An 18,610-nucleotide genomic window follows, 5' to 3' on the forward strand; every position below is an offset into this window, starting at 1 on the left:
GACACATCAGCTTCAACATTGAAGCAGATGTTGACACCTCGGTAAAAATCTCTAACCAATCAAATTATAACATTAATACATATCAGCTGGTTTTACTCTTATGTGGACAAAGGAAAAGAAAAACGAGAGCGTTTAATCAATTGCTCGATTTCTTCTTCTTCTTCGCCGGTCCGACTCCTGTTTGAAAGCTCGATTTTCTCGATTTAATCAATTGCTCGACTTTGTTTCTACAAGAAGTCTGATTTTGGGAAGAACTTTTGTTGGATATAGGCCGGTGAACTCATGAAAATCCAGTACTATAAAAAGGTTGCTAATTTAAATCGGGTGAAGAAAGGAGGCGGTCACTCGGATTCATTAGAGAGAGCCAAAGCAGCGGTTAGTCATTTGCATACAAGATACATAGTTGATATCCAATCCGTGGACTCCACAGTTTCATAAATCAATCGTCTTCTAATGAGTTATATGCATAGGAATCTAAAAGGTTGAAACTATTCTATATTCCGTGTGATAAATGTTGAAACTTTTTACCTTGACAATGAAGATGTTACAAGCACTAAGCTCTTCGATGTTTCTACTTGTTGCCGCATCCAGGAACAGGACATCAGAGAACCCCGATGACTTTGCTTCAAGCAACGATTTCACAACCTTTCAAAAATTTACACAAGAAGAAATCAGAGAACTACATATTTCATTAACCTGTTTCTATGGAAGATGTGAGGTGTCTCTTTACTTACTGGAAAATAGTTTGGGCAGCTCTTGACACCACCTGTTCCACCTGAATGGGCTCGGTGATGCTTATGCTCAACTTTGAGGTTCAAGTCTGAGCTCACCTACAAAATAGACAAAACCAGTTAATTGTTTCAGCTTGAAAAGACTCTTTAGTAAGAGTATACTCCACGGAGAATTTGAAACAAACTCACCTTATGGTAATCTCCTACTGGAGGCACATATATGAGAAATGTGTTTTCAGGTGCTGGAGCTACTCCAAGGGTAGCACCGCTCCCAATTAGCAGAGGCCTTATATACAAAGTTCATTTACCCGGAGGAGGAACTTATAAAAGCGAATGTGAATTAATTGTGATAAAGAATCACATCAAATGGAAGTAGAGACACATTGGTCCATTAGTAGTCCATACCCACTTCTTGTTGGCAAACACAGTTTGCTTAACTGCATCAACGAATAGCTCTAGAGAAGGGGATGTCGTACTGACTCATACAAAGCCTCTCAGCACCAGCTTGCATGCGAAGAGCGTTTTGGTCAGGCCTGAAAATCATAATCCGGTCGTCTTCTGTCCTGTAAGCTTTGAGACCTTCAAATAGTCCCTACTAAGAGCCAAACCAATAATCAAAACGTATATGGAGACGCTAAAGTTATAAACTTTTGCTGGCTATCTATCACACTCAGTTCAAACAACTCTACACAATCTATGACTCTGCAGATCATTTTCTCCCTCATTTAGAGATTAAAGGCTTCATATCTCTTAATCCTGTATTCTAATAAAACCCAAAGTTCCTACAATCAGTGAGATTTAGCCACAAGTGGTAAGAAAAGAAAACCTACCTGGCCATAATTGAGAGAATAGGAGAACAAGGGCTGATTGAAATATCCCCATAAGGAAGGATCTTTCCTTGTGAAAAGCTCTCACCTTGTCTGCATTTGGCTACATACATGTAATATGTTGGAGTCGGAGCAAATCCAAGCTCTTCCCATTTCACATTCGCATACTTCTCATCCGCTTCACTGTTTTCATCTCAGTGCATGCCACCAAAAAAGAATTGAGTAAAATAAATTTTAAAATAAATAGACACCATATATACACCCAGATCAGGATGATTCTAATAACCAAAATCATTTCGTTTTTCCATTTTCTATCATTTATCAGAAGAAAAAAATTGAGACTTTGTATTAGTACCTTGTAGTATGAAGAGGTGATGAAGAAGGAGCCATAGCTAGCGGAGAGAAATAGAGAAGTGATGTGAAAGGCAGAGAGGCGTGGAGCGGTCACGTTGTTTTAGGAGCCTTCTTTTATAGTGACAACAAACAAACCCTTTTGATTCCTTTCCATCTTAATTATTTTTTTTAGTAAATATTTAGAGCTCCTTAGAGCATCATTACTCCAGCAATCCTCTCAAGTTACTCAAGGATTAATTAATCATATAATTAATACAAAAATAATTAAAGCAACCCACTTAAAACTTAAACAAAATCATCCCTCCACTAGAGTACCCCAAAGAAGATTACTCATCATTTAAATAATATATTTTTAAAAATTTGTTAATTAATTATCAAATTTTACTAATCTATCATAAATAAAACAATTATTTATATTACATTAAATAGAAAACAATAAAAGTTTACAGAATTTGAAATATTAAACATAAGATACAAAATTCGGAAGATTAAACATATTTTACAAAATTCGGAATAAGTTTTATTATTGAGTTGCTCAATCAAATCTTTTTTCAAACTATCATGCATTTGTATATCAAGCAAAACTGAATCTAGCAAGACAATCAAGTTTTTTGAATTGTATCAACCACCTAAATAGAGAGAGCGATAGAAGTAATTTGTTGCAGTTTACTGCAGCTTAGATCATTGGCCCATTTTTTTAAAAGATTTTCAACGTAATAACAAGACCACATGTACAAAAGTAAACGCGATAGATTTACAGGGAAAGTATCTTTGCTTAGGAATCACCACCGACTTTGGCAACAATTACTGAAGCATAGTGAGCAATGTTATCCTCGGGGGATTGTTTAAGCCTTGCGATGACCGGGAACAACTCTGATGACTGCACGAACTGTCTGCAAATCTGGTGGTTTGAACACATTTTAGCCAATGAGAAGAGTGCAATCTTAAGCGGTGACTCACTTGCTGTCTCTTTCTTGCTCGGGTTCAGGGCAAGAGCTGAGCAATCTGCAACCAGCCTCAGTAACGTCTGCACATCGATCAATGAGGAGGCCGATGATTTGATGTTCAGCCTGCACATAATAAATATGCACACAGTGTAAGAAGGAACGTTCTTTGAAACATTGAGATCTCAAAGTCAAAGTAAAAGAATCCCAGTGCTGTAAGTTACAGCCTGTAACTTACCAGAGAGCTGTAGAAATATCCATTGTGTCTGCACATGTTACCAAGAGCACTACAAGCTTTTGCGCGTATATTTTGATCTGAATGAGTAAGAAATTCTTTTAAAGGCTGCAGCAGAACAGAAGCCTCGCCGATGTATTTATAGAAACCCTGTAAGGTTGAGAGCAATAAGAATTAGATAACATCGTTTACTTCACTATCCTGTGTCTAAGCAAAGGTAAGAAATAGAATGCATCATGTGTTTATCCAGTGTCTGACCTTATCCATCCTCGATAGATCAGATACGATCATCAAAATATCAAGTATGACTTCTCTTGGACTCGAAAGGTTGAGTAATTTATTCATTCTGTTAGGCTCCAACAAACCTTTGCTAACAAGCTCTACTGCAAAACAAAGCCATCACTGATTGATCTTGTAATATGTCTATAACGAGATTTCAGCTCATGAATCATGAATAACAACAAATCAACATTTAAACAAAAGTATGTAAAATCAAGATATCAGACCCGTAAACCCTCCAAACAAATCTCAAAACCAATTGAACATCAAACATTAACAACTCTCACAATCATATCGAATTTAATCCTAAACCCTAACATTAACATAAGTAAGAGATGAGAAGACAAACCTTCTCTGTCCGATTCGTCTCCCAGTGGATCTCGCCGTCCGCTTTACGCCATCAGAAGACTAAGCCGCCGTCGTTGTCGCAGAAGGAGGTTGATCGTCGTGAGAACAAAATCGTCAAGTCTTCCGGTTTAAGTCGATCGGAGTGGACATCGTCTTCCTCAACCAAAACCTTCCAGTTTTAGCCGGAAAAATCTGATGGTTCGCGGTGAATCCACTGATTTTCCGGTTGTCAATGGCGTCTGTCGTTTGTGTCGCCGACTCTCTTGAGAGATAAGAGAGAGAGAGACAGAGTCGGGAAACAATAGAAGAAGAAAATAGAGAAATAAAAAAAATTATGTTTTATATTTATGAATCATCCAATCATATTAAGCCACGTATCATTTCTCTTGTGTTGCTCCAAACTAAATGGACTAAAATATAGATTTTTAATACAGTTTTGGGGCCCAATTGCAAGAGTACCACTGAGAGTACCTTCCAGTGGAGATGGTCTAAGATGAACAACTATACTTAGAGAAGAAAGGTCAACGGAGAAGAAAAGTCAAGAGGAAGGAGAAGATTTAGGGGGTGTATTAAACTGAAAATTTTAAGAGATTTTGGGATATTCTTAAATCCCCTGTTATTTAATTGATGATTTTTTAAAATCATCTGAAATTCTATGTTATTGAATGTGAAATTTATAAAAATCATTTAAAATCTCTGGTTATTCAATCAATAGTTTATAAATCTCACTTCAAATCTACTGTTATTCAAAAAATCACAAATTTTCTTTAAAAACCTATTGGATGTGATTTTAAGAGACTTTTCAAACATTTTTAATTGAAAATAATAATGTCTTACAAAATCACACTTTTTAAGGTGAAATTTTAAAATATTTTAAAAACACTTCTTCGATCTACAAAAGAAAAGGAATCTTTTGCAAACTCTCCTCTCTCGTTCTCTCGTTCTCTCGTTCTCTCGTTCTCTCTTCTCTCTTCTCTCTTTATAAATCCTAGAAATATTTGTTGATGTGTAATCGAGTGAATCAATCCTAAATCCCATTATTAGTTACCGATTCACTATGAAAAACAACTCCATATTCTCAATTTCACTCAATTTCAAGTCAGATTCGTGATGGAGAAAGAAGATAGATTAGGGGGAGTTGTAGAACAGAATAAAAAAAAGATGAGTTTCAGGGATAATGGGTTCTTCTTCGGCTTCAAATTCGATGCCACCAATTATTGAACCAATCGAATTCTGATAATCTTGTTCTTGGTCGAACCCATCCATGGCAATCCTCGGGGAAACTGAAAGAGAGATAGAGAGACGAAGGAGAAAGCGGGAAAGAATTGGCTCCATCTCTGTTCTTGCTTGTGTCTTGCCCATCCATGGCAATCCTTGGAACGCAAACTCCCTCCTCTGCTTCCACTGTCTTGCTGTGTCCTCCTATCAGGAGAGCGACGCGTTTTGGCACTCCTTGTACTACATCCATCATCATCACGAGAAGTGCGGTAACTTTCTTTGGATACATCCTTGTTTTTCCTTCTGGAAAACTAGCCAAATAAATATATAATCAGCCAACAAGATTGAACCTAAAAGAGAGCATAGGCTAAAAGAAAAGATGGAATTTATATCATACCGTTGCGTGATCCTTGCTCCAATCTATGTTTTGTGATTGTTCAATAGGTGTATATCCAGTGTCCATAACAATAAATAAGTGTCACTGTCTTTGAACTAATCTAATCCTTAACAAACATGCAAACTATTAAATAATTTTCTGATTTTGTTTCTTAAACCTCTTATGTTTTTCGAATATGATCAGTGTGGTTATTCATCTCCAACAGTTTGGTCAGACCATTCTCTGTCTAGAGTGGGGATTTAAACTTGTTGGTTGACCTTAACTCTCTACATCATTATGGTTTTGTAGGATACTTCCTTTCTTTACATGGGGAGACTTTTAGAAGGCTTTGGCGTTGGAATCATCTCTTACACTGTAATTCTGAACTCGTCTGGTCACCATCATCTAACATCGACTTTATCCAATCCTCTCTACACAGGCAAACAAACCACACCGATTCAACCTCACGTGAAGATCACACTTTCATTGTAATAACAAGATACACATTGTAATTTATTTTATGTTAACCAAAGTGTGATCGAGTGAAGATCACGTGAGGTTGAATCAAGCTGTTTTTTTTTTTTTCCTTTCTATATTCTAAAATCACCTAAAATTTATAATCAAATCTCACCGAATCCCAAAACCCAAATCTCAAAAAATCTGCCAAAATATCAAAATTTCCCAAAATTACACTTAAATCTCCCAAAATTCCAAAATATTAAAATCTCAGCAAATCTCCTAAAATATCAGATTCAATACACCCTCCTTAGTTGTTGTGGACTAATGGGCTGGAGTTAAGCTCACATAAAGTTTGTGTCTTTAGTGTTCAGTGGACTATTAGTGGTATTAGGCCTAAATAAGAGTTTGTGGTGTTTATTTAGTTTTAACCCTAAGGAAGTTGTTGAAAACCTTTAGTTAGACTAGAGTAGATAATAGTTGTTGGAGTTGTTATTGGCTACTGGCTAAGGTAAGGTTTTGTAAGGTTGCTTGTGTCCATAAGTCTAATGTCTAGAGGTAAGTGAATGGGTGTAAAAAAAATTTACTATAAGTATGTAATGTGTGTGAAGTTGTAATGTACAAAAAAATGAAAGATTAAGAGTGTTGAGAAATTACTTTATTGTTCCGAGATTGAGAGACCAAACTTGAGATTGTGAGAATGTCAACAGGTTTGTATAATAAATCAACAATAGACTTAAATTGTTAATTGAACTTTGTTTTCGTGTTGGATTCTAATTATGGTGTTTTTTTTTCTAGGATGATAGAGACGGAGACCATCTTGATTTTATGAGAAGCTAGTAGCTATGGACAACACAACCGCTGAGAAACGCTGCTGGAATTATGTTTAGTCTTGGTATTGACAAGGAAATGCAAGCTAAGAAAACCAAAGATAAAAAGCTAGCAGTTATCTGTAGAAACTATACAAAATACACATGTATTTCCTATCAACAAATAAATGCAAGTATAAATCAAACAAATATTAAATGCAAGTAAAGTTAATCAAGAAATAGAAGAAAACGGCCATGAACAAAGATAATGTGTAATATTTTCTTCTGAAACTATTTTTAATTTTTAACTTTGATAATTCGTGTTCTGAGACAAATATTATACTCTAGAAATCACAAAAGGGTTGTTTATGGAATTTCAGTACAATGCATTCACCTCATGTATGGTGTTCTTAAAAAATGAGAGGCACATCTGTTTCATTTGATTATAGTTTCAAACAAATATTTGTATTATTACTTATATGTATATTAAATAAAACAAAATTTAATGAAAATCCCGCGGCGTAGCGCGAGTGTCAACCTAGTCAATACAATAAAAATAGAATGTGTTTCTCTCCAGTGTTGACACCTCAGCTTTTTAGTTGAAGGAGGAGTTGACACATCAGTTAAAATATGTAACCAATAAAATTATAACATTAATACACATCAGTTTTTTGTTTGCCTACATGGACACATAATTGTCTACTCTTTACTGTCATAATCAATTTCTCAATGTTAAAAACTTAAAATCGATTTCTTCTACTTCCAATATCGCTATCTCACCCCCTCTTTAGTGTGGTGGTTCTGATGGTCCCAAGGTTCAGACTTATATATAAACCCTAATTTCACTCCCATTTGGGGATTGATACTAGGTTTTTTGTGTGTCTATCCTAGCAGGTTCAATTAATCTTATGCAGTTGTAATACTTAAGGTGTCAATCCAATTGGGAATCCTTACTATCACTCAAGATGCAATAAAGAAGTCACAAGTTAAGCCAATTCAAAAAGAGTGTTTTTCAAAAAATCCTAGAATGGTCAAAATACAAAACGGAAACGAGTCACAGAATCATAAACGAAAATGTATGACAAGAACCGAACAAGAATAAGTGAAACTGAAAACGATTCTAAGCATGAACAAATGAAACAGTTCCAGAAATGTAATAAAAATCAGAAAGAAAGAAGTCCTAAGGATGAGGTAATTGATGTCGGTGGAGTATCCTAGTCTACAGAGTGTTTAACATACCACAAGCAAACAATCCCTAAACAATGAACATCACAACTTAGCTAATCCAATCTCTTGGCAAAAGCTACTCAGACTCAACCACTTCCATACCTAGCTCTCGCTAGAGAAACGTGGTCGAGCAGGCATGACAAACAAGTTCATTCACGTCAACAAACATCCTAGACAACTAATCTCTTAGGCTAGGAATGTAAGTCTCTGGCACTAGTTGGTCAGACATTTCATCAAACACCTTTTGGGTGTGGAAATGTCTCGAATCTAGTTCCAGTTGATCAGAGAGAAACTAGTAATTCTAACTCTAGTCCAGAAGGGAATCATACAAATCAAGCTTAAACACCCTACATCCTAAGATCCTCCACCTAATATATCCCATCCTCAAGAACTACCACACTACTCATATCCGAAAATCATAGTCAAGGATGCAAACCCAGAAAACATTGAAACAAGCATTCTTAGATAGATTAAAATGTGAAGAACAACTTTGTAGAAGAAATCAAATCAAAATACTGAATAAATTCAAAGATATCGGAATACAAAGTGTAAGAGCATTTTAGGTGGCTAGGTAAAACCTTAAGAACAAAACGAGATAAAAGATAAGATGTCCAAAACAAGACTTAACAAAATGTATATATAGTAAAAACATGTGAATCCCTCAAAACATAAAACGATAAGGTAGAGCGTCGGTTTGGGAACCCTTCTCGGACGCGTCTTCAGAACAAAACCATGACGTCGGTTTAAGAGAGTCGATCGAGTCGCATCGTGAAAGTGTCGGTCGAGTCGTATCGTGAGAGTGTTGATCGAGTCGCATCGTGAGAGTGTCGATCGAGTCGGATTCTAGGAAGTTTGATCGAATGGCGGCTTGAGAAGGTGTCGAGTGGCAGCTTGAAAAGTGTCGTTTGAGAGCTGATGATCGAGTCGCGTCTTGAGGGTGCTCAGGAGCCATCCTGGGACGTCTTGGTCGAGTCGCTGCTAACATCTGATCGAGTAGGAGCTCTCCTTTGCGTGCGGGTCGAGTCGGATTTCAGAACGTACGTGCATCCACTAAAACAGAGATAACTCATGAACCACGACTCCGATTGGCTTGAAATAAACTGCATTGGAAATATGACTCAATTACCTACAACTTTGATGAAGACGTCGAAAAATGAATCCCAAATTAAAATCTTCACTCGACTCGATCAAAGACGTGGAAGGTTGCATTGCTGGGTAGTGTAGATCGAGTCGTTTAACTGCATTCCGATCCTTGTTTGCATTTGATGGTTTAGACATCCCCTAAAACACCTGAAACAACTTCAATATGCAAGATGCATGCAAGACAAATGCAAAGACTACCTAGATATGCATGTTATGCAAAAGAGACCTAAAACAATGCAAAACAATGAATTAAGAGAACAAAATGAATGACAAATGCATGATGAAAGAGTGTAAAATATATACATATCAGGGATATATCGTTTTTGATATGGTCTCTAATCTATATGTTTTTGTTCTATGTAGTACACAACACATGTGGGATCAGAAACATAAATAAGAGAAACGGAACAGCGGTTGATGATAAGAAACTGAAAAAATCAAGTTTCGGCGGCGCACGGGGAAACCCTAAATTTGGTGATTCGTTAAAACAAATGTTGATTGATTTGGTGATGGAGAAGAGTTGATCAACGTTGGAGAAGCAACGACGGAAGCACGACAAAGAAGAAGAACAAGAAGAACTCATGGCTCTCTCTTATTGCTCTGTGTATGCTTAAGTCTTTTTGTTGCAGGCTTGTTAGAGGTACCAGATTGGTCTTCGTAATGGGCTATGTTTCATTTCGAATATTCTTCATTTGGGCTCTCTTATCCTTTGGTCCAATAACGGTTTTGATTGACATCAGAACTTCTGTTTCGATTGGAGTATTCTTAATCGCAAAAACAACTATACATGGAAAACAAATAAATTTTTTCTTAATCGCAATTATGTTTTTTACATTATTACATTACCAACACGGCTATACAAATTGTTTTAGCTAATAGTATGTAGCCCAATCACTAGAATGCATCGAAGTTGCTAAAATAGATTTATAGATTTTAAAAAATCATATAACTCACAAGAAGTCACTTATTCAATAAAGAATGCAAACAAAGTCAATGTTATCAAAACCTGCATCCTAATGATTCATTTAACAAGTTGATTAACATGTAAAATCTAAAAAAAATACCAGTTAACATTTATCATTTCATTTGTAACTTGTATAATCTTAAAATAGACAGCCAATTAAATTAAATAATACAATTAAGCATTTCATGTCCAGTAAAAATCCTTATATGTTCCACATTACTTTATCATTAGTCAATAGTATTGATTTGTGATATTAACAAGTTACGATTAGTTACGTTATTCATTTCTTTTGTTTGTTTTTGTCAACGCTTTGGTATTTTAAATTTGAGAACAAACCATACAATTGCTTCTCGACCAAAAAGAAAAAAAAAATCATACAATTGCTTAATCTACACTTCATTCTAAGAGTGAGCTACGTAAATCTCTCAAGCCTGTGTGGAGGATAAACATCAGTTATTGGATTCTTGGAGCAACATACATAATCTTTACGTACTATCAAACAAAAATGATCATATGTCTACCTTATAGCATGCATTTACTACGAATATAGATGTGATTTCTTTTATTGTGATGATTGAAGTGTTTGAATTTTTGTTAAGCCAATTATACAATTAAATTTATCCGACTTAAAAATGTAAACGCATTACAAATACAGGCCCGGCTCAATTTCATTGAGGTCTCTGAGCTGGAAAAATAAAAAAGGTCTTTTTCCCCATGCTTTTTTGAAAAAAAAAAAGTTTTGGACCCTATTTTATAAAGAAAAAGATAAAAATTGGATAGACCCGGTCTTATAGCATTGCTTGCACATGTCTAGAGCCGGGGCTGTACAAATACTACGACGTTACAAACCATTGTAGGTTTTTTCCAGTACATTTCTATATTTTATCATTGTGCAAATCATAATTTTTATGATTAATATAATTTCAGAAAATTAAAAATTATATATTTAACATCAAATATATTTAAAATGTATTAAAAACATCATGCGGCATCGCGCGGGTCTAACCTAGTTTATCTAAAATTATAGAATCTCAATATTAATCAAAACATATCAAACAATTGAAAAAATACAACATACATATTTTCTTAATAATTTAAACAATTAAATAACTACAACATACAATTTTTTTAGTAATTTAAAAAACTGTTTCGTGGTATACCACATGTTAAAATCTAGTACTATTATATAATATACCTCATTGTGTTTCAAATTTTTTAATTTCAACATAAATCTTTGAAACGAGATAGTTTTTGGCTCGAATAAAATAAAATATGTGATCATTTAATTAACCTTTAATATTCATTTCTAAATATTAGTTAACAGGGGCGGATCCAAAGAGGGACTAGGTGGGGCACGTGGCCCATGCTAATTATTAAAAAAAAGAAATGACTATTGTTTGTTATAGCTTATTAGATCAAATGACTATTAGTGCCCGAGTAGATGTTAGGGATGATGTGTTTCATATTTCTAATATCATTTGTTTTTCATTTATTTATTATGCCATGTTTTGTCATTTCATTTTGTATGCTCAATTTTATTTTATTTACATTTTTTTAACTGGTTGTCAATTACCTTTTTTTCTTTTTCTTTTTTACTTATATATCAAAATGCATTTGTTTATTTCTTTATTTGATTTTCTACATTCTAATTTTTCTAATAAATATATCATGTAAATTCAGTAGATTACAATTTTTGATTCAATTTATATTTCAACAAAGTAAAAAATCAATGAAAATGATATTCCTCATAAAAAAATTTGATTTTTTAAAGTTCTTAAGAAACTTAAATTTTAAAAATATGAAATAAAAATATATAACTATTATATATATAAAAAGTTATATATGCCCCATGTTAATTTTAGTTCTGGATCCGCCACTGTTAGTTAAAATAAATGTTTATTCGTTTAATGATTTATTGTTGGATTTCTAAATAGATTTGAAAGTAAAACTTAAAAGAATTCAAATCCGTATATATACCATGTTATGTCAAGATACATATGTTTTTATTTTCGAAATCAATAAAAATTTATGAATCATATGTAAATTAGATTTACAAATCAATGAGCTAATAATATTTTTAATTTGGATGAGAATGACCGTTGTCACTAATAAGTGACTCACTACTCATGCTTATTTTTCAACCTAGTCCATAACGGGTCGGAAACTTCACGTTGACCCGATCTGTCAACTACTAAACCTTGTAACGTTGATAATTAATTAGTTAATTAGTGATACAGTCTAGGGCTTTACATTCTATTAATCTAAAACTTTGAATATAATTAGCACAAGAAGACATTAGGTGGGATGAGACATATTATACTTAACAAATAGAAAACACTAATAGGCACGTTTTCAGGATGCAAAAGTTGGAAAACAATTCAACACCAATCGGCTGCTTCCACAAAAGCTACGGGTCAATAATTTGTTCTCCTAAAGTGTTTGAATATTTTATAACCACACAAATATAATTATATACACATCTATATAAATAATATCCAGTGAGAGATATTGTATATACTGCCAGTAAGCATGGCCAGTTTCTACTAATATTATTTAAAAATACATTTAAATTTGTGCTTCAGAAATTTTCATGTGATGCCATTGTAAAAGATGTCATATATCTAAAAGATAACTTTTTTTTTTTACACAAAAGGATCGTTTTATTCATAAGTCGAACCAATCTTACAACATACACCACTGAAACTGAAACACAATAAGCTAAAAGTTGAACCTAAAGCTTAACATGAGAATACTAAAAAGAGGTACATAGTGAAGATGACATTACATCACAACCAAAAAAAGGGAGAGAGATCGTAGTCATCTTGACTATCATTACAACCCAAGGCCATCATGCCGATTGAAGTTAAGCTATTCACATCAAAAAGGTTATCCTTGACAGAATTAAAGAGAGTGATCAGGGATGGTTAGGAGAGTGATGGTTAACCTCCCTTTCATAGACTGGTGAACTTGATCTTTTCTTCATTGGAAGGTCCTTGGTGGAAGTGACATTCCGTTTCCTTTTAGAACATTCTCCTATTTCTTTTTTAGACTGCTTCTTAGAGAGATCCCCACAGTCTTCGTTTGACCCTGTAGATTCTTCTTTGCCCGATAGATCAAAGTGTGGAAATACTAAAGCAAAGTAAGGACCTGATTTCTGCTTAAGATGATGTTCTCGATTCTGCTGAATAGGTTCTTTGAGAACAGGTACTTGAGCAACAGGGCTTGAAGGTTGTGAAATGGGATCCGGCTCTAGCTCTTCTAACTCTTCATTTCGCCTTTGTTGAGCTTGGTTATCTTGGTTATTGTAGCGATTAGTGTTTGTAGGTTCAAAGAGGCACCTAGAGGAAGGATGCATGATTCTGCAGCAATTAGTGCATATATTTTCCATCTTCTCATACTCAAATCCTAGCATAGCTCTTTCACCCGTTTGAAACCTTGCCCTGCGAAAAAACCTGAAGCGATCGGTTATGGAAACCCGAATTTTTGCTCTGATAAAGGAAACTTGATTTGTGACTGAGTCTTCAAAATCAATCTTCACAACGTCACCCAGGGATCTAGCTATCCTACGGATAGATTTTGCAGTGATGTAAGGCAAAGGCAATCCCCTGATTTGGACCCAAAGGGCCAAGGAAGTTAAGAAGTCTAAGCGGGGTAGGTCAGTCCATCTTTGAAGTGCTACAAACCATCTGTTGAAGCTCCATGGTTCACGCTGTAGGACTGATCTCAGGTCGCCTTCCGATTGAAAACGAAATTGGATGAAACGGTCATCTAGTACTCTGCCATGAACCGAGGATGAAAGACCCCAAGCCAAAGGAAGATTGTCAGCCACTTCAAACAAGTTCTGGTCCGTAGGGTTAAGAGGTCTGGCGATCAAACTTAAACGATTACTTGCTAAGACTTCTTCATAGTCAGAGTTTGGGATTAAAAGCTTTGGGTCGTCTCGCCCTAAAGCCAAATACTGAATCTCCTCCCAAAGTTCCTTCTCCATTTAGACTCTCTAAGAAGGAAAGACGATGAGGTTTGAAAAGCTTGGGAGGGATTATTTATAAGAGAAGGATAAAGGTTTTAAGAAGTCTCGAGAAGATTCATAAAAGCTTTAAAGAACTGTAAGGTTATCTCAACAGTAGAGTTGAAGAAAGATTTCAACTGCGGTAGAAACAAAAAGTGGGAAAAAACGAGGTAAGATGTAGGAGGATAAGGAAGGGAAGGTCAACTGAGAGTAAAAGATCTAAGGAAGAGACAAGGAAACGTCTATCACCGCTTCCTTTTTTTTTTAAAAAGACTTGCGATTTAAAATATCAGCTGTTGACTAACCAGGTAAATCTAACAAAGACTTAAGTCAAACCTGATAAGCTTATCCCAACCTAATTTTGAGATCTTCCTTCTAGTTCAAAAATTGAATTAATCCATCTTGGTGCTCCTCGTGCCACGTACGACTGGAAGAGATTATGGTTTATTACACTATTTACAATTAGGGAAGCTCCTCTATTCGAATGAGTGGGTGCCTTCTCCATTTGCCAATCAGTGAAAAGTTGGAGACTCCTTCTTAGTTCTGAAGCATAGAACTGAAATGAAGGCCATTCTTGAGGATTATTTACTGCATTGACCAATTCAAAAGCATCAGATGAGAAGATCACTTGTGTGAATTTGTGGCTAACCATGCTGTTAATAGCCCACAAAATACTCCGATATTTTGCCTCTACCAAGCTTGAAATATGGGCTTCTGAGCCCCTACTATGCAACCAAACTTTGCCTTTCCAATCTCTTAGAACCCAAGAAAAACCACAAATTTTAGTAGAATTGCACCAAGCCATGCCTACATTACATTTCAACCAGTTTTTAGGAGGATTAATCCAATCAAACCAATCTTTTCCTCTGTCAAACACTTTAGAGCTAGCAAAGCATGAATCAAAATCCTGAGCTTTAGACCATAACTCTGATTCCTCTCTAATTTTGAGAATTAAAGCCCTAAGGTCTTTTGATTTGCCTTCAAAAAAGTGATCGTTCCTGTGTTTCCAAAGATACCAAAGTATCCATGGAAAGCTTCTTCTAATATAAAGGGAAAAATTGTGGTTCTTTTCTATAGAGAGTAAATAGGAAAAGTTAGCATATTCAGAAGAGATATCAAACCCGCCTTCAGGAGTTGGGAAATCAGATAGAGCCCAGGTTTGTCTTGCTACAGAGCAAGAGAAAAGAACGTGATTGATTGTTTCTTTTTCTAGACCACAGAATTGGCATCTCATGTCTTTGCTCAGTCCTCTATTTTCCAAATTGTTCGCCACCGCAATTGCTCCGCTCAAAGCTCTCCAAATGAAATTTTTGATTTTTGGTGAAGTATGTAAGGCCCATACTTGAATCTTTAACTCATTTAGAGAGGGTTTGATCTCAGCTGCATAGATCAGATCCTGATTATTTAAACGGCTTGCTAGAGAATAGCCGGTATGGACTGAGTAGTTTCCACTCCTTGTGTGACTCCAACTCCAAAAATCAGGCTTAGATATCACTGGCTTGTTTGTTGAAATTATCTCCACGTCTCTTGGATAGAATAAGTCTTCTAATGAAACTCGATTCCAATTCCTGTTGGGGAGATCAATTAAATCTGAAACCTTCATATCCAAATTAATAAATATATTTTTCATTAGAGGTGGTCTTCTTCTGACATCATAAAGCCAAGAGTCTACCCAAACATAAGTATTATGTCCATTACCAATCATCCTCTTGATCCCTTTTAGTAGTAATTCACGTCCATGGAGAATGCTTCTCCAAATGTAAGAAGGACGATAGCCCATAACTGCAGTTAGAATCTCATTGTTGTCAAAATATCTACTTTTCATAACCTTAGCATAAAGGCAATCCGGATGTTGTAGGATTCTCCATGCTTGCTTGGCTAGTAAGGCTTGATTAAAATCTTGCAAATCTTTAAATCCTATTCCTCCTTGATCTTTTGTTAAGCAAAGCTTATCCCAACTTAGCTAGTGAATTTTCCTCTTATGTTCTAAAGAGTTCCACCAAAAGCTAGACATCGCCGAGGTGAGTCTTTGACAGGTTGTAATGGGTAATTTGTAACACGTCATTGCATAAACCGGCAAAGCCATTGCTATTGCTTTTAATAAAGTTTCTTTACCTCCAAGGGATAGGGTGCGTTCGAACCAGCCCGATAATTTTGATTTTAGCCTATCACAGATGTAGTTGAGCATATCAATTTTTGAGCCACTAAAGCATTCAGGCAGGCCTAAGTAAGATCCTGTTCCTCCTTCACTGTAAATTCTTGTTAGCTGCTTTATGGATATCTGAGTTTGATGATCCACCTTGGATCCAAAAGTTATTGAGGATTTAAGTACATTTATCCTTTGACCTGAAGCTTCTCCATATGATCGTAAGATTTGTTGGAGAGTGTTAACCTGATCGATAGAGGCTTTACAACTGAAAAGGCTATCATCAGCGAAAAGAAGATGGTGAATAGATGGTCCAGAGGGTGAAAATTGTATTCCTTGAATTGCCCCGGATTGTTCAGCTCTGTTTAGCATATGAGATAACCCTTCCGTACAAAGCACAAAGAAAAAGGGAGAGATGGGATCTCCCTGTTTCAAACCTCTATGAGGTGAAATCATCCCATAAGATTGATCATTCATTATGACTGAATATGTGACTGTCGAAACACAAGTCATGATCCAATTAATCCACTTTTGATGAAAATCTAAAGCTTTTAGCAATCCTCTTAAATAGGTCCATTCTAATCTGTCAAAAGCTTTGGACATATCAGTTTTGATTGCCACAAACTCAGAGGAAATTGTCGGGTGAGTCCGTAGGGCATGAACCAATTCGTGAGCTATAGAGATGTTGTCAGAGATTAATCGTTTGGGAACAAAGGCAGATTGGGTAGGAGATACTAAACTAGGAAGAAGGGGTTGCAATCTTGAGGCCAAAATCTTGGAGATGATCTTATAAAGAACTGAGCAAAGACTAATTGGTCGAAGATCTGACATTTGCTTAGGGTTCTTGACTTTAGGAATGAGGCAAAGAAGAGTATAGTTCCAATCATGAGGAAATGAACCACTGATAAAGAAGTTCTGAATTTCTGATATGATATGGGGTCCAATGATTTCCCAGTATTTTTGGAAAAATAAGCCAGTCATACCATCGGCCCCAGGGGCTTTAGTAGGATTAATCGAAAAGACTTCCTGTTTGATCTCTCCTATAGTCACAGGTCTTATTAGAGAGTTGTTCATCTGAGAAGTGACTTTGGGATAAAAGTCATGAAAAAGCCAATCAAAGTTCCTGGATTGGAAGACTTAAATAACTCATTGAAGTAGGTGATTGCAACTTCTCCTTTAGATGCTTCTGACTTCTGTGAGTTTCCATTACTATCTATCAGAGTTAGGATTCTGTTTTTTGATCTAGAGTTTTGGACTGAAGCATGGAAAAACTTTGTGTTGCAGTCACCTTCGAGTAACCATTTTTCTCGGCTCTGTTGACTCCAATAAGTTTCTTCTGCTCTGTAAGCAAGCATCAGCTGAGTCTTAAGGCTGTGAATTTGAAAAGAAGAGGATTGTTCTTGTTCTAAAGCTATCTGGATCTGATTTATCTTGTCCAAGGAGTTTAAACTGTTTTCCTTTTTCCAAATACTTAGAGCTTTCTAACAGTCTCTAAGCTTATTTGATACTAATGAGTTTGAAGACCAAGACAAAGTAATAGCTTCTTTAACCAGGGGCTTATTAAGTAGTCTCTTATCAAATCTGAAATTCCCTCTATAGGGTCTGATTGAGGAGAGAAGCTTGACTAATACTGGCCTATGATCTGATCCTCTTTTGTCGAGAAAGTTCTGATTGGAAGCTGGGAATAGATTGAAACCATTTTTTATTCCCGAAGCATCTATCTAATTTACTCTGGATCCAAAGATCATTTCTTCTTCCTCCCCAAGTGAGACAATTACCATGAGATGGTAATTCCAGCATTTCACAATTTCTAAGCATATCCGCAAAAGGTAAGAAAGAAGCTTCACTCCTTCGAGGGCCTCCTAATTTTTCTTTGTTATTCACAATTTCATTAAAATCTCCCATCATGCACCAACTTTCCTTTCTAATTAGACCAATACGCAATAGTTTTTCCCAAACTAAAGGTCTAGAGGAGAACAGTGGATCACCGTAGACACAAGAAACAAAGAAGTCTGTAGAACCAAACTGAACATGAAAATCTAATAAGTTCTTATCTACACTCTGGAAAGTAATATCCACACCATTTTTCCAGAATAAAGCCAAACCTCCACTCTTTCCTATAGGGTTAATAGTAAACACTCTATCATATCCTAGCCATTCCTGAAGATCTATTAATACATTACTATTATGCATAGATTCCATCTAAAAGAAAATCTCAGGGAAATGCTCTTTGCGCAGATCCTTGAGCCTAGGAATTGTCAAGTCTTGAGACCGTCCTAGTCCTTGACAATTCCAACACATTAGGCTCATTAGATTTTGGATGGTCCCTCAATTGGGACCATCTCTTGGTTTGTGGTTTTGGCCAGTTTGTGAGGTTTGTTAACATGGAGTTTGCCTTTGCGCTTACCCAACTGAAGTATTCCAGTATCTACTGATAGTTCAGAAGTAAGAGGAATATAGTTCACATGAGTACCTTGTTTACTCCTTGTTGGCTTAGGGGATTGCTTCCGGAAGGTAGGAGATGTATTTGTTGTTCCTGAAGTC

The 18,610-nt window shown here is 35.7% G+C and overlaps 1 protein-coding gene, 2 long non-coding RNA genes and 1 pseudogene across 5 annotated transcripts; 2 read left to right on the top strand and 2 right to left on the bottom strand.

The window, feature by feature from the left end:
- Positions 1–124: 124 nt before the first annotated feature.
- Positions 125–1,516, top strand: LOC147938267 (uncharacterized). The gene is made up of 2 exons (XR_015565727.1): positions 125–481; positions 592–1,516. It is a non-coding gene; the product is annotated as an uncharacterized LOC147938267 (long non-coding RNA).
- On the bottom strand, positions 362–2,043 carry LOC104710950 (branched-chain-amino-acid aminotransferase 6-like; annotated as a pseudogene). The gene is made up of 6 exons (XR_015565726.1): positions 1,914–2,043; positions 1,562–1,741; positions 1,112–1,323; positions 921–1,051; positions 735–830; positions 362–645 (listed from the first exon to the last, which is right to left on the bottom strand). The product of XR_015565726.1 is annotated as a branched-chain-amino-acid aminotransferase 6-like (transcript).
- A 515-nt stretch (positions 2,044–2,558) lies between these two features.
- LOC104710951 (serine/threonine-protein kinase TIO) lies at positions 2,559–4,636 on the bottom strand. 2 transcript variants are annotated; one of them, XM_010427611.3, is made up of 4 exons: positions 3,720–4,636; positions 3,350–3,471; positions 3,095–3,241; positions 2,559–2,982 (listed from the first exon to the last, which is right to left on the bottom strand). In XM_010427611.3, the coding sequence occupies exons 2-4, from the start codon at positions 3,434–3,436 to the stop codon at positions 2,869–2,871; spliced, it is 348 nt and encodes a 115-aa protein (XP_010425913.1). In that variant the 5' UTR covers positions 3,437–3,471; positions 3,720–4,636; the 3' UTR covers positions 2,559–2,868. The 2 variants fall into 2 exon arrangements, with proteins under 2 accessions (XP_010425913.1, XP_010425912.1); XM_010427610.3 differs by having other exon boundaries at positions 3,350–3,474.
- Positions 4,637–5,069: 433 nt separating this feature from the next.
- Positions 5,070–5,944, top strand: LOC104710954 (uncharacterized). Its single transcript, XR_015567057.1, has 2 exons — positions 5,070–5,205; positions 5,622–5,944. It is a non-coding gene; the product is annotated as an uncharacterized LOC104710954 (long non-coding RNA).
- The last annotated feature ends 12,666 nt before the right edge of the window (positions 5,945–18,610 follow it).

This window comes from Camelina sativa, chromosome 9 (genome assembly GCF_030686135.1).
Source record: "Camelina sativa cultivar CO46 ecotype springtype chromosome 9, ASM3068613v1".
Classification (NCBI taxonomy): Eukaryota; Viridiplantae; Streptophyta; class Magnoliopsida; order Brassicales; family Brassicaceae; genus Camelina; species Camelina sativa.